The sequence below is a fragment of the Gigantopelta aegis genome, chromosome 3 (genome assembly GCF_016097555.1).
Source record: "Gigantopelta aegis isolate Gae_Host chromosome 3, Gae_host_genome, whole genome shotgun sequence".
Classification (NCBI taxonomy): domain Eukaryota; kingdom Metazoa; phylum Mollusca; class Gastropoda; order Neomphalida; family Peltospiridae; genus Gigantopelta; species Gigantopelta aegis.
The window spans coordinates 29,574,907-29,596,751 of NC_054701.1; the positions used below are offsets into that span (position 1 = coordinate 29,574,907).

Below are 21,845 nucleotides of genomic sequence, written 5' to 3' on the forward strand. Positions count from 1 at the left end.
TATTATCCCTTTCTTCCATAGACTATAGTGGCGGATCCAGAAAATCCATTTAGGGGGCCCCAATGACGTGAGGCGGAATGCCAAGGGAACTTTGGGGGAGGTTTGGAGGGGGATGAAAATTAATATATAATAAAATTATAACTGTCGCAAAATTTAGGCCCCCCAGATCCGCCTCTGGACAATACATAACAAATAATAACAGTTATGGACTCTTTGCTCTCAACTTCTATTATTAGATCACTGGCTACTGCAGCGCTCACCAGGCTGTCCATTGCCAAATTAGCCCGTTGCTGATTTTTATGCAAAATTGTTACTATTTTTAGCTTTTGGGTAAGTAAATAAAAAGTTCCTTAAATTATCCTCTTTTTAATAATTTTCAAGGAAATATTCTACATATCTCAAAATTGCCTAAACCAAAATTTGTTCCCTCTTACTGGATGTCAAACATCAGTCATTATGACACTTCGTCTACAATGCTAGAGAAGAAACTCACAGATGCCACACAAACTGCTCTTGTTACTTATTAGCAAATAGTTCACCGTGATGTTCTATGATATACCAGTCGTGGAACACTAAGCTTTGTTGGAAATAGTACACAATGGAGTCAGTTATTGGCGTATGACATAGGGCAGCAATGTGTGTATCTATCTGTTCTGTGTATATAAATATGTGTGTGTGTGTGTGTGTGTGTGTATGCGTGGATGCCTTTTTTTATTGTTTGTGGTAAGTACATGCTAGTACATGTATGTAATTGGTCTCTCTGATTTCTGTGCTACTTTATGTCACACAAAGTGCTTATGTGGAAATGTAGCACCTTAAAATTTACAGTGATATCCCATACGCTTATGTGTTCAACAACCACCCACCCCAGCCACCCAACCCTGACGCGTACACTACCACGTGATTTGTAGGATTATTGGAAAGACAAATGTTTAAAGATAATCTAAGAATACATTTAAAAGAAATAATTGTTCAGCTTTGGTAGACTCGTTCGTATTACGAATATGTTTAAGTTGAAGTTTAACCTGATTCGCACAGAATAGATAAATGAAGTTAAAACCTACACATTTTTCCATTAGTAGCAAAGGATCTTTTATAGGCCTATACGCCATCAGACAGACAGGATATCACATAACATGGCCTTTCATATACCAGTGGTTGTGCACTGGCTGGATCGAGAAATAGCTCAATGGGCCTACCCACGGGAATGGATCCCAGACCGACCGCGCATCAGGCGAGTACTTTACCACTGAGCTAATGTCCCACTCCTGAATAGATGAATGACTTCTACTAACCGCCCAGCTTTTAGTAAATCCAACTACCGCATGTTTCGTAGCCGTATAGACTGGAAACCAGAAAAATGGTGCCAAACCTAAAAAAAACAAAAAACAGAGAAAACTAAATGTTTAAAAGAACAGGTTCCCAGGGCTGTATCTAGTAAAAATGGCATAACCGTAGGAATGATATGTAAAGGGGAGGGGGGGGGGGGGGGTGTGTGTTTGCTGGGGGCCGAGGGAAGGGGTTGCAACACGCCATAGTGATTCACAAACTCTTATTATATATAATGCATTTCACTATAACTATAGTAAACGTCACCACTTCCAGGGGACAAACATTAATGACATTAAAAAATTAGATAAACGATCTTTTCATATTTACATATTATAGGAAGACTATTTGTTATATCATTTCTGGATGTAGAGAAGAAGGTTTTTTAAGATTGGCTCAATATAAGTCCCACCTTCAGGCCCCTGGGTCATCAGCATGTCCAAATGTACAAATCTGTTTCCTGTGTGCCATGGAAGGCTCACCAGTCATTCCACACCGTCCCCATCGTCAGTCAGGAGGTGACACACTGGACGACTAAGGGCTAAGGATCATTTGTAGCAATTTGTGCAACCAGTTGCATATATATATATATATGTGTGTGTGTGTGTGTGTGTGTGTGTGTGTGTGTGTGTGTGTGTGTGTATATGTATGTATGTATGTATGTATGTATGTATATATATATATATATATATATATATATATATATAAGTTGGATGAGCACTGGAAGTCTCATACAGAGAGTTCGTGGGTCTAATCCTCTTAGTGGAGGTATCTGCTATATATATATATCTTATGTAATTAATATTACACATTATTACTCACCTACTACTGAAGCCGTATTTATTATCACACCTCCTCTACCTCCTTTATCCTTACGCATGTGTTCCATGGCCAAATTAGTTTCCCAAATAACTGCATTCTGAAATTAAAAGAAGAAGGAAGAAAGGAAACGTTTTACTTAACGACGCACTCAACACATTTTATTTACGGTTATATGGCGTCGGACATATGGTTAAGGACCACACAGATATTGAGAGGAAACCCGCTGTCGCCACTTCATGTGCTACTCTTTTCGATTAGCAGCAAGAAGTCTTTTATATGCACCATCCCACAGACAGGATAACACATACCACGGCCTTTGATATACCAGTCGTGGTGCACTGGCTGGAGCAATAAATAGCCCAATGGGCCCACCGACGGGGATCGATCCCAGACCGGAAATTAAAAGAATGCCAGATTTAAACACAATCAAATTAGATACATCTCTTTAAGAACACCTTATGAAGGGCTATGTAAAACATTTATAATATTTGCTGAGAAAATTTAAAAAAACAACAACTTGGAACTGTAGACCAAATTTCAGTGACGTTTTTAATTTTTAGCTTCGTAAAGTACATAGAAGTAATGTAATGTAATGTAATGTAATGTGAGATTGAATGTCAGAAATGTAAAGTTTGTTTGTTTTATTTAACGACGTCACTAGAGCACAGTGATTTTTTATCTTATCATCGGCTATTGGACGTCAAACATATGGTCATTCTGACACTATTTTCAGAGGAAACCCGCTGTCGCCACATAGGCTACTCTTTTTACGACAGGCAGCAAGGGATCTTTTATTTGCGCTTCCCACAGGCAGGATAGCACAAACCATGGCCTTTGTTGAACCAGTTATGGATCACTGGTCGGTGCAAGTGGTTTACACCTACCCATTGAGCCTTGCGGAGCACTCACTCAGGGTTTGGAGTCGGTATCTGGATTAAAAATCCCATGCCTCGACTGGGATCCGAACCCAGTACCTACCAACCTGTAAACCGACGGCCTGCCACGACACCACCGAGGCCGGTTGTCAGAAATGTTACATTGGATGTCAGTAATGTGAGACTGAATGTCAGTAATGTGAGACTGAATGTCAGTAAAGTGACACTGAATGTCGATAATGTGACACCGAGTATTAATAACACGATTAAACAGGAAGGAAATGTATTATTTAACGACGCACGCAACACATTTTATTTACAGTTATATGGCATCAGACATATGGTTAAGTACCACACAGATATTGATGTACCATCCCACATACAGGGTAGTACATATCACGGCCTTTGATATGCCAGTCGTGGTGCACTGGCTGGAGCGAGAAATAGCCCAATGGGACCACCGACGGGGATCGATCCCAAACCGACCGCGCATCGAGCGAGCGCGTTACCACTGGGCTATGTCGCGCCCCCATAACACGATTAACTTCCTGACACTGTGGATGAGAGTTTTGGTTTCAGTCAGTCTTTTTCATCCATAGTTCTTGTACGTAGAGCACTATTAAAGACGCCATTTTTGCAGATAGAAAGTCCGGTTCACAGCCAGGTCCCCAAACTCCAGGGCCTTTCTACAAGGAAATTCCAGTTAAAGCTGGGGGACTCAGACAATCCCAACCACAAATTAACAGGGAACCCCCAGCCCCCGCCACAACAACTGGAAACACCCCACCCCCTCTCAGCACCAAGTGGATTATAAAACTAAATCCCATCCCAGCAGAAGCGACCACATTGAAGACGCTCAGAAGGGATAACCCTCACTTGAACCTGAGGGAGGCGACCACTTGGTCAAATGGGTATGTCTTAATAGCTGCTTCAATCAGCAATACTGACCAGCGCATATGCGTTCAAGGGCGCCATTACCAGCTCACGCCCTATGAACGTAAGCCCAGTAAATGTTTCCACTTACTCAGCAGTGGGGACATAGTGCGCCTAAGTGTCGCCATCACAGAGAACTTCCCACCTGTCACAGGTGTGGACAGAAACATGAAAGATCATCACGCAACTCACCCTGTACCAGACCTGTGCAATGCCCTAACTGCCTTAGCCGGCACATGGCTCACGACACCAGATGCCACCACTACCAGAAGGCGCTTCGCAAATTAAACAGAACTAGCGAACAAACAAATAAACCAGGCAACCAAAAAACTTTTAGCGTTAAGTCAGTTCCTACAGTTAATCAAAACTGCTCCTATGCAGAAAAACTAAAAACCAACTCACCGTCAGAAGTTAGTGAACTCAAATCCATCATTCAAACTCTAGTACAGGAGATATCAACATTTAAAGCTAGCCTAATTACCCCCCAAAATTAACCTAATTAAATCTAAAAATAACTAAAAACGTAAAAAAACATCGGGCCGGCGTCATGGGAGACAAGTCTCCATACGTCCCCGCTAATAATTCAAACATAGGAAATAAGGGCCTTAGCGTTCTCCAATGGAACGCTAAAGGCCTCCATTCAATGGGACATGGTGCCGAACTCATTCAACTCATTAGCACTAGCAACATCAAGCCAGATATAATTTGCCTGCAAGAAACTTGGCTAGGAATTGGCACTAAAGAATATATATATATAAAAAAAAAAAGTATTTAAAATTCCAGGATATACAAGTTATTATAAAAATAGAGAAAATAGTACCAGAGGTGGAATAGCCACTCTAATTAAAAATATCATACCGCATACCGAAATTAAATATGATTCTATTAATAAAAACTTAGAAGTCCTAGGACTTAATATACAAAACGATAAAATAAATGCCTATTGATATCATCAATGTTTATAGCCCACCGGGAACATTGATGATAAGCTTACCTACTAACGTTAAGAGATTACAATAAACTCATAAACTCAAACAATAACTTAATTCTTGTTGGAGATTTTAATTGTCATAGCACACTGTGGGGAGGTCTGCACTCCGACGCACAGGGAGACATACTAGAGGAATTCATCAATACACACAATCTAGTATGTCTCAACGATGGCAGTACTACTTTTATACATGACTATCTGGGCACATCCGCCATCAACCTAACTATCACCTCTAACAATATAGGTGCAAACGCCCAATGGGAGGTGTTAGAAGCTCTCAATAGCGACCACCTCCCCATTCTAACCAGCTATAAATGTAATACATAGTTCGTACAGATACATTAAAATTTATTAATACTATATAGGGGGGGGGGGGGGGGGGGGGGGGGTCGGAACTTTACAATTAGTTCGTTCTAACCGGTAGTTTAGCCTATAAGCGTGTTCGTTTTAAAACTTACTTTAAAATATACATATTTGTTGTACTGTTAATGGTAATTATAATAAAAACTAAGTAGTATACCTAATTACGTTTACGTGGAAAATGTTTTGTGAAATCGGACCCTGGCTGGGGGCTACTACTAGGGTGCGAACCAATACCTACCAACCTTACGATCGATAGCTTTAAAAGTACTATACTGCCGAGGCAGATTTACGTTTGACTTACACGTTGAAAATAGTATATAGCCCTAGGTTACCTCCAAAAACCATGGTTAGTCTAGGCTTAGGCAACGTGTTATACGTTGGAAACATTATAACCACAGGTCGACTCCAAAATCCATGGTTAGTCTAGGCTTAGGCAACGTGTTATACGTTGGAAACATTATAACCACAGGTCGACTCCAAAATCCATGGTTAGTCTAGGCTTAGGCAACGTGTTATACGTTGGAAACCTATTATAACCACAGGTCGACTCCAAAATCCATGGTTAGTCTAGACTTAGGCAACGTGTTATACGTTGGAAACCTATTATAACCACAGGTCGACTCCAAAATCCATGGTTAGTCTAGGCTTAGGCAACGTGTTATACGTTGGAAACCTTTTATAACTACAGGTCGACTCCAAAATCCAGGGTTAATATAGATTTAGGTAATAGGTTGAAAATGTCTTTAGTCCAACGTTACCTCCCAAACCCAAGGTTATCCCGAGTTTAAATAACTCGCTGAAAACCTTATATAGACCATGGCCAACTCTAAAAACTCCATGGTTAGTCTAGGTTTAGATAATATATTGCAAACCTTTTCAGCCCTAGGTTATCTCCAAAATCCAGATTAACCTAGATTTAAGCTACACGTTAAAACCTTTTACTGCCCAGTGTTATAGCCAAAATCTTATATAACTTTGGTTATTTCCAAAATCTAAGGTTGATCTAGGTTTAGGAAACACGTTGAAAACTTTGTATGGCTGTCTTCACAATCCAGAGTTAACCTAGGTTTAGGAAACACATTGTAACCTTTATATAGCTGTCTCCACAATCCAGAGTTAACCTAGGTTTAGGAAACACGTTGAAACGTTATATGGTTGTCTCCACAATCCAGAGTTAACCTAGGTTTAGGAAACACGTTGTAACCTTTGTATAGCTGTCTCCACAATCCAGAGTTAACCTAGATTTAGGAAACACGTTGAAACCTTTATATGGCTGTCTCCACAATCCAGAATTAACCTAGGTTTAGGAAACACGTTGAAACCTTTATATAGCTGTCTCCACAATCCAGAGTTAACCTAGATTTAGGAAACACGTTGAAAACGTTATATGGCTGTCTCCACAATCCAGAGTTAACCTAGGTTTAGGAAACACGTTGAAACCTTTATATAGCTGTCTCCACAATCCAGAGTTAACCTAGGTTTAGGAAACACGTTGAAACACTTTACCCTGTCCCACAGATGTACAGATCTAAATTGTTATCTGGTGTCAGTTTGAATGTTTTTGTGCATGTTTCATTCCAGGGTGTCTGCTGTAGGTGATGCCTTCATCAAACTGGTTCAGGACGAAGACAGCAATGGGAAGCTCATAGCCATCATGCCAGGGTCAGTTTCGTTTTACACGGAACAGGTGCTTGATCCGCCGCTTATGATGCCCAAGCTTGATACGAGTCAAGATGCCAAAAAATAGATCAAAGTGGCCTGGGTGCTGTGTTGGTTAAGCCATCGACCTAAAACTGATAGATAGTCTATAGTCCTTCCCACAAGGAATGCTTTTTTCCATAATATGGGATATACTATAGGTTCATATCCCAGTAGCGGTTCAGTGTCCACTCCACAGATTTTTTTCTCAGTAACCACTAACAAATAAACATTGACTCAGGCCAATCACCTGGGCAGCTATCTCACTACAGCGTGCTTGAACAAATCATGATGCCAAAAAATAAATCAACGTGTTAAGCCAGTGGCATAAAGCTGATAGACACTAGGTTCATATTCCAGTACCGGATGTCAGCTAGAGTGAGTTTTACTGGCTCAGTGAGCACAATACAGACTTCTCTCTCACAAATAAACATTTACTCCGACCCATGACCCGAGCAGCAAGCAAGCCCAGGATAGCGTGCTTGAACTTTAATGCGATTTAAGTACGAATTCAAGTTAACACGGGCAACGAATGAAAGAAAGAATAAATTATTATGCATAAATTATTATCTTTTTACCATGTCGTTTTAAACAGAGACCTTATTTTATTATTATATTACATTGTAACAAATCTATAACAATTGATAAAATATAAACATTAAAATTTAAGTTAATAAACATATTAAAATATTCGATTTCTGTTTTTCTTTTTCGACATTTCTTTTCACTTAGTTTTTAAATGTTTTTTGTTTGTTTGTTTGTTTGTTTTGTTTTTGTTTTTGTTTTTTTAAATTAGATTTTTTTTTTTTGTTTTGTGTTCTCGGACACTTGTCTTTTAGTAAAATGACGTTCCTATTGGCTCATCAGACCATGTTTAAGGATTTACCCCATTCCAATGCCTCAGACTCTTGTTTTACTATATTCTAACTTAATACAAATGTTTTACAGGTTTGTAAAGTAATCAACTTTAGTGTCCACTTTACAGTTGCAGACCCCAGTTTCAACCCGTGCAGTTTATAGTTGCAGACCCCAGTTACGACCAGTGCAGTTTAAAGTCGACCCCAGTTTTGACCCGTGCAGTTTAAAGTTGCAGACCCCAGTTCCGACCAGTGCAGTTTAAAGTCGCAGACCCGAGTTTTAACCCATGCAGTTTACAGTTGCAGACCCCAGTTTCAACCCGTGCAGGTTAAAGTTGCAGACCCCAGTTACGACCAGTGCAATTTACAGTTGCAGACCCGAGTTTCAACCCGTGCAGTTTACAGTTGCAGACCCGAGTTTCAACCCTTGCAGTTTACAGTTGCAGACCCCAGTTTCAACCCATGCAGTTTACAGTTGCAGACCCCAGTTTCAACCCATGCAATTTACAGTTGCAGACCCCAGTTTCAACCCATGCAGTTTACAGTTACAGACCCCAGTTTCAACCCCAGTTTCAACCCGTGCAATTTAAAGTTGCAGACCCCAGTTTCAACCCGTGCAGTTTACAGTTGCAGACCCCAGTTTCAACCCGTGCAGGTTAAAGTTGCAGACCCCAGTTACGACCAGTGCAATTTACAGTTGCAGACCCGAGTTTCAACCCATGCAGTTTACAGTTGCAGACCCCAGTTTCAACCCGTGCAGTTTACAGTTGCAGACCCCAGTTTCAACCCGTGCAATTTACAGTTCGATGACCTGCTGCCCTGGCTCATGGATAAACTCGTCTCGGAAAGCAGCTCGGTCGACAGAACAGGCGCAGCACAAGGTAGAGTTTAGTATTTCAGAAGAAAGTAAAATAAAGAAGAAATGGAATGTCTGTAGCATGACTCCAATATGGTTTTCTTAATAAATCAACAAAAAGGGAAAACAATGTTTTATTTGGTGTGGAGGCGCTGGATGTAGCCCAGTGGTAAAGCCCTCACTTGATGCACGGTCGGTTTTCAGATTGATCCCCATCGGTGGGCCTATTGAGCTATTTGTCATTCCAGCCAATGTATACTCTTCAAAAGAAGAAACGCAAAACCACATTGTCGTAACATTTGGAGAATTGATTTAATTATTGAATGGTGAGTCCGATAATTACCAAATGTTGCAGGATTGTTCACAATTCACTCTAGTCCATTGTGAGTAAGTGATAGGACACACCACCAAGGTCAAGGTCATCTGGAGTCAATACCAGGTGTGGCCTCCGCGTGTTTTGACAACTGCCTGGCACCGCCTGCCCATTGAAGCAACCAGAGTACGGATGACGTCCCGGGGGATGGTGGCCCACTCGGCCTGCAAGGCTGCTGCCAGCTCGGGCAGGGTCTGGGGCTGTGGTTGTCGCTGTCGGAGGCGTCGGTCCAACTCGTCCCATAGATGCTCAATTGGGTTCAAATCCGGTGATATCGATGGCCAAGGAAGGACATTAATGTTGTTGTTCTGTAGGAAAGCCGTTGTGAGACGTGCTGTGTGAGGCATGGCGTTGTCATGTTGGAACACTGCGTTGGCGTTGGCCATAACTGGAACGATGTGTGGCCGGAGGATCTGGTCAATGTAGCCCTGTGCATTCAGGTTGCCCTGCACGTGGACCAGGTCAGTTCTGCCAGTGTGTGAGATGGCTGCCCACACCATGACACTACCCCCGACGAATCTGTCCACTTCCTGCACGCAGTTTGCCGCATAACGTTCACCACGACGCCTATACACGCGACATCTTCCATCATGACGTCGGAGCAGAAATCGGGACTCGTCACTGAACCACACCTGTCTCCATCGCAGTTGAGGCCATTGTCGATGAATCTGGCACCACTGCAGTCGGAGTCGACGGTGTTGTGGTGTTAAGATGACACCTCGAACTGGACGTCTGGCACGAATTCCTACCTCACGTAGGCGGTTCCGTACGGTCTGGTCGGATATCCTGCGCAAACCTGGTATTGCTGCGGCTGTGGAGGTGGCAGTAGTCAATCGTTCCCGAAGGTGGCGTACCCGGATGTAGCAGTCCTGCCCGGGGGTAGTGACCCGTGGTCGACCGGATCTAGGGAGGTCACGTGTTGATCCATGTTGCTGGTAACGGTCCCACAGTCTGGAGATGGTGTTTGGGGACACATGGAATGCCCTGGCAACGGCCGTTCTGGATTCGCCTGCGTCTAGTCGGCCGATGGCATTGTTTCTCTGCGGTTCACTGAGACGTGGCATGTCCTGGATTGTCAACTGTCGGCCAGATACAGAGGCCAGGCAAGCGAACACCCTGCACTTTTATACTGTCGGTGTTCATGTTGCACGTGCAGACAACGCACGTGCAGTGGTGACATGGTTTGCACGTGGCTGCGTTTTTACGAATATTCACATTTTGGAACTTTATTGTACAGTAGCTGCGTTTTATCGAATGTAACCGTGGGAATGTGTTTGGGACATGCAATGACCTTATATTCACAAAGCATGAACCGGTAGGAAACATAAAATCGGAGTTATAACCCATTTGTACCCTTTTGCGTTTCTTTTTTTGAAGAGTATATTACCAATCTAATTAAAATTAGCTCCACTATTACATGTGTATCTAAGGACAGCCAGTTGGAGCTCATGTCCACCAATCAAAACCTTACTTGCAGAATCCTGCCAGTGATTTAAAACTAACAACACTGCGTAGTCCCCAATGACCAGGTAACATTTCGTCTGTAAATAATAATTTAAATATTGACCAATCACACTTCGCCTTTTATAACGTTATTTGGGAGCATACAAATTCTAAAAATATCGGGCGAGTCTATTTTAGTGGCCGCAGTACAGCGAACCATACCAATACGTACGGGGTGGGTTATCAGTCTTCAATTTTACATTAAAAATTATTTATTTATTTATAAAATAAAATAAAACTAAATCAGTCTTCAGTTTTACATTACAAATTATTTATTTTATGAAATAAAACATGTTTTAAGGCATTCGTAATTCACACGAAACATGTCGTATACCCTCAGGATAATTCGGAATGTTTTCAAATTATTTTTAAATCACTGGCAGGATTCTGCAAGTAAGGTTTTGATTGGTGGACATGAGCTCCAACTGGCTGTCTTTAGATCCACATGTAATTTTGGAGCTAATTTTAATTAGATTGATTATGAATGTAAAAAAAAGCACACTTTGGTCAATTGGAGCCAGTTTCAGAAAACATCGAAGTTGGCCGTTAGTAGTACATACCAAATACGGCTCTTGTCAGGTAAAATGGAAATAACAGTTGACAGGTATTATGGTAAATCAATAACGATATGCTGCACAATAATGTGTTCTGATTTTCAAACTGTCAAAGTAAATTTAAAAAACAAAACAAAAAAAAACACTGCTTTTATGCTGTGGTCGATTCGTTTTTTATATACTGGTATGAAATGACTATGGTATGGAAAGACTTCTCACAATGGTACGAAATAACTGAGGTACGAAATGACTTTTTGCAATGGTACGAAATGACTAGGGTACGAAATGACCAGGCAGCATGGTATTTACATGTGCTCTACGTCACAAAAAGGTCACGCGATGCGCTTCAAATGCATGACAAGTCGAAGGGAATCCGCCGTCTAAAAATAGATTTTATTTGACGGTTGAAGGGAAAAATAAATTGATACGTACGAAAACATATTTGGCAAAAATGCATATTGAGCTACTACGAACATTTGGGGGACCAAAAACACATTGGATATACAGATATAGATATTCTGGACAAGGAAATGTAAGTAAATTGTCATTCTAACAATTAAAAAAGGTTTTATTAGCCGGAAACTTTATAGCATTGCAACAAAGTCAGGAATGTCCCTTTAAGAGACGCAGTGATCTACATTGAGCAAGGAGAGAACGCACTGCGTTAGGAAACGCAGACGACCTAGATTTCGTCCAGATAGCGCGCACTGTGTTAACAGAGAACGCACTGCATTTGAAACGCGGGACAGATCGCATTGCGTTAGGAAATGCAGTAGAACAAGATTACGTACAATTAGTGTGCACTGCATTAGGAGAGAATTGTGGAAGTTATAAATACTGAGTTTTGGAATATATAGACGAAGTGTAGCTAGGGAGTGGCCAAAGATAGGCGCAGGGGTAAGGCGCGGCGTCGCACCAGTAAGTCGCAGGGTTCTTTGAAACGCCACTGACGTCCACTCGTTGCACATGATATATAGAATTGATGCTGTGCTGTTATAACACTAACTTCCTGAAGGTGTTTTAATCCCCGAGGTTCTGCCTTCCATACGTTAACTGTACTGACCTGCACGGATTTTTGTTTTGTTTTTAAAGATTTATTGCCACCAGAACATAGAAAGTGAACAGATTGGGGAGCCGTGGTCACTGCCTTACAAAGTACATATTTAAACAATAGTATCTAAACAAAATATGCTATTTAAATATGTTAATGCTTTCTATGATATTTATAAGACGGAAAAGGATGGAGAGAGAGAGAGAGAGAGAGAGAGAGAGAGAGAGAGAGAGAGAGAGAGAGAGAGAGAGAGAGAGAGAGAGAGAGAGACAGAGAGACAGAGATAGACAGAGAGAGAGAGAGGGTGCAACAGCAGTAGATAAGTATAAAGAAGTTGTGTGATATTGAGAGAGTATTAGAGAATAAAATTTTAATTAGTACTCTATTTCCAAGTGAACCTTCAAAGCATTATTTTTAATTAAAACATTCTTTCAAAGAGTGTTTTATAGGGTGTTCATTGCTTATGAAATGCTTCAATTTTTGTAATAAATATATTTTTCTATTTCAAAATTATTTTGTAGAATATTTTTCGCGGCACTGACATGTAAATTTCTTTTTTGTATTTTCATACTGTAAATATAATATTTTATGTTGATAGTCAGCCAATTTACAAAATCACCTTTTTCATTGTTGATCGTACCTAACATAACTATGTCTCTGCTTAGAGTGATATTAATTCCAGTTTCATTTCTTATCCATTCTTCTATTGCTTCCCACAGAGAATGTACTAAACTACATTCAAATAGAAGGTGTTGTATGGTTCCAGGCGATTTGTTGCAAAAACTACAGGCATTGGAATCAATATAATTAATCATATTTAGAAATGTTTTAGTTATAAGAATTCGGTGTATGATTTTATACTGAAACCAAGATAATGTTGTGCTTTTGACAGATCTAAAGGGTAGAATGTAATATTTTTCCCAATCATATATATCAAAGATATATTCTTCTTTAGAATATTTTATTTGTGATTTTGGAATGGTGGTTTGAGTGTTCAGTAAATCATATATATGTTTGCAACCTTTGTGATCTTTGAACAAAACCTTTAAGTTATATGGAAGAACAGGATTTTGTAATGCTATAAAAACGTCATCTTTTAAATTATCTAGGTTGTAAATGAATGATTTTATAGCACTGACCAATGAAGCATATTCCAGAAAATTGGTAATTATGTCGTATTTCTCTGTGAACTGTTCATATGTTAGAAAGTCTCCTTGTTCTTTCAACAAATCGTTAATAAAGATACCTTTTGAGATATATCGTTTTAGTATAAATGGCTTTTTATCTATACGTATTTGACTGTTGAACCAAATATTGATCTGGAGAATATCATCTACGTTTAGTGGAATTTGTTTTTCTCGTATCCTTAATCAACTAACCAATGTGTCTCTCCAAAATGTATTTTTTATTGAACATTTTTTACAGTATAGAAAATGGTCGCCATACATAATTAAATCACGTGTTGATATATTTGTAGAAGCTTCGAAGAAAATGGTCCATTTTGGGTTATTTAAAAATATCCGTCGGATCCACAAACTTTTCAAAGCGGTCATAAAATTATTTATGTTTATCATTTTGATGCCACCATTTTTATAGTCTTGCGTTATTAAGTTTCTTTTAAGTTGTTCACGGCCGCTATTCCAAATAAATTGGAAAAATAATGTATTTATATGTTTTAGCAAACGTTCGCTTGGATTTGGTAATGTTTTTAGTAGGTATATTAATTTAGGAACTATTAACGTTTTCAGGACTGTAATTCTTCCTGAAACAGTAAGTTTTCTGATAGATAATTTTTGTATTTCGATAATCTTGGGATTATAATTTAAATCAATAATTTCTTCTAGGTGCACGGATTAAGTGGTGCTAGGGAGTGGCCCACGATAGGCGCAGGGGAAAGGCGCGGCGTCGCACCAGTAAGTCGCAGGGTTATCTGGGAAGCCACTGACGACCTCTTGACGTACACTTGATTTGGATTGATGATTGGAAGGCTGTCTCCATTCTGTTCATTGCTGACTGCCCCTAGACAGGTGAAATTTAGAGGTGCGGTACTTCCGCAAGGGACCAACGGATTGGATATCCACTTTAGCGGACCCAAGAGACAACGGCTTGACCACAGGGCGCCTACTGGGCGTTGCCTACTCTCTCTCTTCAGCTCTGCAGTGATTACTACTGAGGCCTCGTGTGGACCGACAGTACCTCTGGATCCGCCTACCAACTGGTCAGGTCAGGTCATAGGGTTTTACGTGCACATTCAGAACAAGCTGTTGTAGCGCACGCTTGTCGTGGGCACAGGAGCCGGCCAGAGGAGACTCGTGCAATTGTGTAGACACTGGCAGGCAAGGCGGTTTGTTCCGGGGTGATCGACGTGCTGATGTTGGCATGGTCCTCCGTTTCCTCCTTAGTGACACCAAGTACATTTTGCAGCAGCAAGTATTTGGGGATTGGGTGGGGGAGGCTGATGTTCTTTTGTTCGGCCTCCCCCGGGTGCATTGCAATTGTGTACTCGGAACCAGTATTCTTTTGTCCGGTTCCTTATTGGAGCACGTGCTGGGCCATTAAATAGGGGGCGGATGCATTGTTATCATTAGTCAATGCATCCTGTGTACTGTTGCGGTGAGCATGTAGTCTGTGTGTAAATCCTAGTTTGGTGTTTAGGTTGTACTTATTGTCTTACGTCCCTATTCTAATGGTTCCAACGGTCATCATGACCACCCCTCCCCTCCCCCCCCCCCGCCTTTGTGTAGCGTTGTGAACACAATGGCGGGGGGGGGGGGGGGGGTTCTATTCTAGTTATCTAATTTGAAGGGCGAGCCCTTATAGTGTAAGTATTGGTTAAAAAGCCTAGTGCTTAGCATAGTTAACTTTATTACTAATGAAGAGTTTAGTCACAGGTAACACAACTTTCAGTCACACACACAACCCTGGCGTACTAGTTAATTTTGATTCCCGCCCCCCGAAAAAGGATGAAATGACTGGTGAAGATGAATAATATCTATGTGTCAGCAATTGTATAGAGTAGTTTGTTGGGCTTACACCCCTGAAATATACTGGCTTATTGTCTTACTTGGTCTATCTTCGGTTATCTGGCTTTCAGCTGTTCTTCTGTGCCCTAAGTGACTTACCGTGGTCTTTTATTCACTAGTAATAAAGTGTATGGTGCGAGTACATGAATTGTGCGATATATACATGTGGTTTTTCCTGGATCGTGGTTGGCTGGATTGGACCAATGGGCGTGCTGTAAAAAAGGAGGTGGTAATTAATTATCTTATCCTGGTTGATTGCTTGGCTAAGTTGATTGGTTAATGGCTTATCCAATTGGTTTGCTGCAATCTCGATCCTATCTTGTTCAACACATTAAGAAATGCGGTGAATTGGAAGATAAAGAAGTCTATTAGGCGGGATTTGGTCCCCCTGTCTACGTGGTACCCGGATGACTTTCTGGCTGATGGCGTTCACTTTAATGCCAGGGGGATGCGGATATACTTTTTTCCGCATTCGGGAGGCTATCCAGCCTCGTTAGTGTCCCAGCGGCCCTTTTTAGGGCCACTAGAACATTTGGGAGTGTTATGTACCAATTGCCAAACACGATTTTTGGAACATATAAACATATAAAACATTTTAAATATTTACATTAAACCTATTACTTGTTGTTATCATTCGCTACCGCCCCGCCGTTGATCCCTGGGTTGAAGTCCTTGTGGTCGGGTGCTTAAGGTCGCTCTTCCATCCAAGGGATGTACAGGCGGGTGGTTTTGAATGATTGCTAATTTGCTTAGTATCTAGTGGTTTATACTACTACTTCTTACCTTCCCGCCGTTGACCCCTAGGTTGAAGTGCCTGTTTGGTCGATTGCTTAAGGACGCTTTTCCATCTAAGGGGTGTACAGGCGGGCGGTTTTGAGTAGTTGGCATTATTATTATTACCCTTATTTATAGGTATATCTATGCTTTTGTCGTTGCGCCGTTCTCTCCCCGGGTTGGAGTGAATGTTCGTGGTCGAATGCATAAGGTCGCTCTTCCTTCCGGGGAGTCACAGGCGAGACGAGAAGCGTAAGTCGGGTGGCGCATATTTATAGCTTTGGTTTGGTGGACTGGACGAATTGATAAACTGCTTTGAAGGTTTTATGTTTTAGATATTTATCCGGGTTAAGTAGGAAGTTAGGCGTGATTTGTTTATTATGGTTGGCTTCGATTACTGATTCTAACATTAGTTTTCTCTGAATGTTGTGTAGCGTGCAATCCAGGAGATAGTGTTTCATATCTTCCCGGGTGCCACATTCGCATTCAGGATTTGGTTTGGTAAAGGAGCAGCTGTTGAGCTGTGAAGATTTACCTAAGCGTAATTTAGTGATTAGCTTATCCACATGAGTGTTTAGGTGTTTAGGTCTGATGGAGTTGACTAGTGGCTTGATGTTATAGTGCCATGTATTGTTTGTAAGGTCCCAGTTTGCTTGCCATTGATTAATGTAGTGTTTTTTTGCTTTTGACATTAGCTCTGCTATTCCTAATGGTAGTGCAGTAATTGTACTAGTGATTGAGAGTGCAGTTTTGGCTCCATAGTCTGCTATTTCATTGCCAATTATCCCTACATGAGCTGGGACCCATTCGAATACTACTGTTAGGTTAAGTTGGTTTAGTTCCTGAAGTTTATTATGGATAGCTGCTAGGATATCTGGTCTGGTGGATTTGTTGGTTTGGAGAGATTGGATGGAGCTAAGGCTGTCTGAGAAGATAACGCTTTTAGGGTACTGTTTATTTTTAATCCAGATTAATGCTTCATAGATGGCTGTTAGTTGTGCTGTATAGACCGGCGTATTTAACTAATTTAGAGTGTTTAGATACTTTTTTCCTCAACTATTGCGAAGCCAACTCTGCCGTTATCTGGATTTTTTTAGCCGTCCGTGTAGATATGGACGTGCTCAGGATAGTTTTCGTTGGATGCGGCTTCAAACAGGACTTTTTTAAATGGTGGAAAGGGGGTTTCATCGGTAGCTTTTTTGATTAGATATGGCGTGTGGCAGTCCACTGGCTGGTTGGGGTGGTATAGTGCCACTGGTGTACTATCGATACCTACTTCTATTTCAAGTTTACTAGCCCTAGTGGCAAAGGAGTCGTTGAGTTTTTTTATTTGTTTTAAATTCTATTCCTGGTTTAGCTATTATGAGAGTAAGTTCCTGTACTGGGTGATCTAGGTTAAGCGAATGGATTTTAAGGTGATAGCTGAGATGTTGGAGGTTGCGGCGGTATTTAAGCAGCATAATGTTAAATTCTAGTTCTAGGCTTTGGCCGCTAGTATTAGTTGGGACTTTAGCTATCGTTCTGAGGGCTTGGTTTTGGATAATATCGAGCTTTTGCAGAAGCTTTGGGGAGGCGCAGCTGTAGGCTTTGGCTCCATAGTCTATTTTGGAGAGTATACATGCTTTGTAAACCATAAGCATTGCTTCCGTTTGCGCTCCCCAGCTGGTGCCTGAAATAGCTCTTAGCAGGTTTAGGGTACTTTTAGCTTGTTTAATGATACCATTTGTATGGTCGCTAAAGGTTAGTTTTGAGTCAAAGGTGACTCCTAGGAATTTAAAATTTTTTGACTCTTGGAATTGGTTTATTATTTGAAGTTATCTGGTGGTTATCTGGTGAGTTGACTTTATTAAATAGCATACAGACTGTTTTAGTTTCTGATAGTTTAATGCCCCAGTCCAGGGCCCATTTATTTAGTTTATTCATATCATTTTGCATTAGGGTAAATAGATTTTTGATCACTCTGCCAGTGCGCCAGATGGCGCAGTCATCGGCAAACAGTGCTGTGTTTAGCGGAGTAGTTGATTTAACTTTGCTTTTAGTATTAAGTCCTATGTTTATGTCATTAATAAATATATTAAATAAGGTTGGTGATAGGACCGAGCCTTGTGGAATTCCATTAATTATTTCTGTTTTATTTGAGTAGTGGCCGTTTACTCTGACTGAGATTGATCTATTATGGATAAAATTATTGATGAAGTTAAACATGTTTCCTTTAATTCCGTTATTTTCTAGTTTGTTAAGTAGGCCTTGCCTCCATACCATATCAAATGCTTTTTCAATATCTATGAATATTGCTAGTACTTTGTTAGATTTGCGGAAGGCATCGTTTATGTTCTTTTGAAGTCTGACTATTTGGTCTATTGTTGAATGTTTGGCTCTGAACCCACTTTGTACATTTGTAATTAGGTTATTTTCTAATAGGTAGTTGTTTAATCTTTTATTGATAATGGTTTCCAGCGTTTTACACATGTGGGACGTAAGTGTTATCGGTCTGTAACTCACTGGGAGGGAGTGGTCTTTTCCCGCTTTAGGGAGGCTAAAGCATTCTGCATGTTTCCACGCAGCGGGCATTTGGCCCTCCCTCCAGATTCGATTAAAGAGCGATAACACTACCCCTAGGGCTACATCCGGCATGTGTTTAAGCAAGGTATAGCTAATTTGGTCGGTTCCAGTAGCGTACTTTTTTTGGCTTTAAGAGCGGTTTTTAGTTCTAGCAATGTTAGTGGTTTATTAAAATCTAGGTTGTCGGTGTTAGGATGGTTGGCCGTACTAGTACTAGTTTTTGGTAAGGTGTTATCTTTCTTGAGTTTGTCAAGGAATTGTTTAGGGAAATTTTCGTTACTGCTATTTTTACTAAAGGTTTTACTTAAGAGGTCGGCTTTTTGTTTGTTAGTGGTTGCTGTTTTATGTTTTTGAAGGACTGTGGTGGTCGCGCGGTGTCCTTGAATAGCTTGAACTTTTTTCCACATTTCTCTAATTGATGTTCTATTATTTATTTCACCACAGAATGTTTGCCAGCTGGCCTGTTTAGCTTCAATAATTAATTTACCTATTTCATTTTTCGCTATTTTATATTTAGAGTGGTATTCTTGTTTACCTGTTTTTTTTAAGAGTTTCCGCATCCTGTTTCTGAAGCCGCACTTTGTTTTAATTTCGTCCGTCCACCAACTAACAGGTTTATTTTTACCGGGCTGTTTAGTTTTGGGTATATTTTTTTCCGCTATTTTAAATATTTCGTTGGTGAGTTTATTAGTGGCGTCGTCAATGGTTATGTTGTCTTCTAGTTTAATTTTGCTACAGTCGCTTGTAAAACCTGCCCAGTTGGCTTTACTAAATTTGAATTTAGGTCTAAATTTTTCTACTTCAGCGTATTCTACATTGCTTTTATAGTTAATTAAGATGGGGAGGTGGTCCCTATTGAGGGCATTGAGTATTTCCACTGGGCGTTTGCTCCTATGTTGTTAGAAGTTATAGTGAGGTCGATGGCAGATGAGCTTGGCGATTGATCATGGTAGAAGGTATTACTGCCATCGTTGAGACATACTAGGTTGTGTATGTTAATGAATTCTTCCAGTATGTCTCCTTGTGCGTCGGAGTGTTGACCCCCCCACAGTGGGCTGTGACTGTTGAAGTCCCCTACTAGTATTAAGTTATGGTTTGGTTTTATAAGTTTATTGTAGTCATTTATCGTTAGTTGTTTATGAGCTGTTCCTGGTGGGCTATATACGTTGATAACGTCTATAGGCATTTTACTGTTTAGTATAGTAAGTCCTAGGACTTCTAGATTGACATTTATTGACTCGTATTTGATTTCGCTATGTGGTATAGTAGTTTTAATTAGTGTGGCTAGTCCACCTCTGGTGCTATTCTCTCTATGTGTATAGTAGGTTGTGTAACCTGGGATTTTGAAGGTTTTAGGTGGGGGGTTTTGTTGTTTTTTTGGAGCCGGTTCCTAGCCAAGTTTCTTGTAGGCATATGATATCTGGTTTGTTGTTATTGGTGCTAATAAGTTGTATGAGTTCGGCACCATGTCCCATTGAGTGGAGACCTTTAGCGTTCCAGTGGAGAACGCTAAGGCCTTTTTTGTCTGGTTTATTATTAATTTTGGGGGCGTTTATTGGTTTAGTTTGTGGTGGTGGGTAGTTATTGTACGGCTTATTGGTCTGATTACCTACTCTTGATTGGGGCCGTAGGCGACCTGCGTTGTTTTTAGTGGCCATTTTGTTTTTTGCGAGTGTGGCGGACGCGGTTGCTTCTATGGGGTTCGCTACTGTTGTTGGCGCTACGTTTAGGTTTGCCGATGGTTTATCTGTGAAGTCTATTTTTTTTTTGGCAGGTTTTAGTTACGCTTCCTACTTCTAGGTTTTTTTTAAGCAGTATGTGCAGGCTTTTGCTGTCCGTGTTGGTTTGGCTGATCTTATAGCCGATGGTTTCCACTTCAGTTTCGTTTTTTCCCTTTTCTACTGTTTCCTACCGACTGATAGCCCCGACCCAGTTGTACAGTTGAATACACACGTGACCAGTGGGTGTTCAAGATGTTGTTGTTTACACGCTACCAGTGTAATTTTGCGGTTCGAGTTTTAGTGTGTGGTGCATATTCTCGTGCACATTGTTGGAACGCAGAGTAACAAGACCGTTGTGTCAAAGACTGTTAAAGAGACATTATCGCGGTTCGCGTTCGATCGTTAACTACTGTGAACTACACACTATTCTGCTTGTTGACATAAAAGAGTTGTTTTCTTTAATTTAACTGGTTTGTTGTATTGTACTTGTGTTAGTTTTACGGGATAGCTTTAATAGCTAGAAGGTTCTGTTGGCAACGTGCAATAGGAGCGAACCCCGTTACAATATATATATATATATATACTGAAACAAAGGCACACACACATTTACCCTCTGCACCAAATTAAATAAGTTTCAGAGATACAAATATACCTTTTTCGTTCAATACATTATATATTTGGGCAATTGCACTGATCCGTAGGAACGATATCTGGAGTGCGGGTGGGAGTAAAATCTCTAGTAGTAGGTAGGGACAGTCTTGGTAGGTTGGGGTGGAGGAAACATATATGTATAGAGAGAGACAGAGAGAGAGAGAGGGGGGGGAGGAGAGAGCGCGCGAGAGACGGAGGAAAACAACCTATATTTTCTTACTGCAGGCCTGCCACAGACACATTTGCCCCCCCCCCACCCAAAATAAAATAATAATAATAATAAAAAAATTAAAAAATTAAAAAATTAAAGTTTAAACAAGAACTTAGGCCTATAATATTATAATTATTATATGTGTGTAATTTAACGGTATAGAGTTTTATTTTAAAATTAAAAAAAAAAAAAGATGTAGTAGCCGAAGTATGGCAAAATAAATACAAGTATAGAGAATATCCAAGCAACTAAGACTAAATGAAAAATGAAGACCACATAAATTTAATAATAAAGGAATATATACTTTATTGAAGAACTGGGTGCATCGTTTTGTTGGGGGGGGGTCATGGAAGACGATCGAATTGTGTATTTTATTTACAGTATAATGTGGGATTTTTATCATTAGGAAACGCAGTGACCTACATTGCGCCCATTTTGGTTGCTAAATTAACATCTGTTAATGTCGACAAGCAACAACATTAAAGTCAACGTAGTCGCATTCTGTGACGGAAGCCATGGAATTCCATCAGGTTTGTCACGTTTTGATGACCCTACCCACAAGCGGCGCCTGGTCTCTTCTTTTGGAAATTCGTAAAACTATATATTTTTTAACATCATGTTATGGTTTATGCAGCCAACTGCACAACATGTTTTAGGCATCGTGACCGTTAACTGTCGTAAATGATCGATAAAAGTTG

The 21,845-nt window shown here is 40.5% G+C and overlaps 1 protein-coding gene across 2 annotated transcripts in view; it reads right to left on the reverse strand.

Moving 5' to 3' along the window:
* Positions 1-21,845, reverse strand: part of LOC121367852 (15-hydroxyprostaglandin dehydrogenase [NAD(+)]-like) — a 68,494-nt gene that overhangs the window by 3,600 nt on the left and 43,049 nt on the right. For both annotated transcript variants that reach the window (XM_041492274.1, XM_041492273.1), the window contains exons 4-5: positions 2,152-2,248; positions 1,296-1,372 (exon numbers count right to left, since the gene is read on the reverse strand). In XM_041492274.1, coding sequence (XP_041348208.1) covers positions 1,296-1,372; positions 2,152-2,248 — 174 coding nt within the window. The remainder of the gene's footprint in view (positions 1-1,295; positions 1,373-2,151; positions 2,249-21,845) is intronic.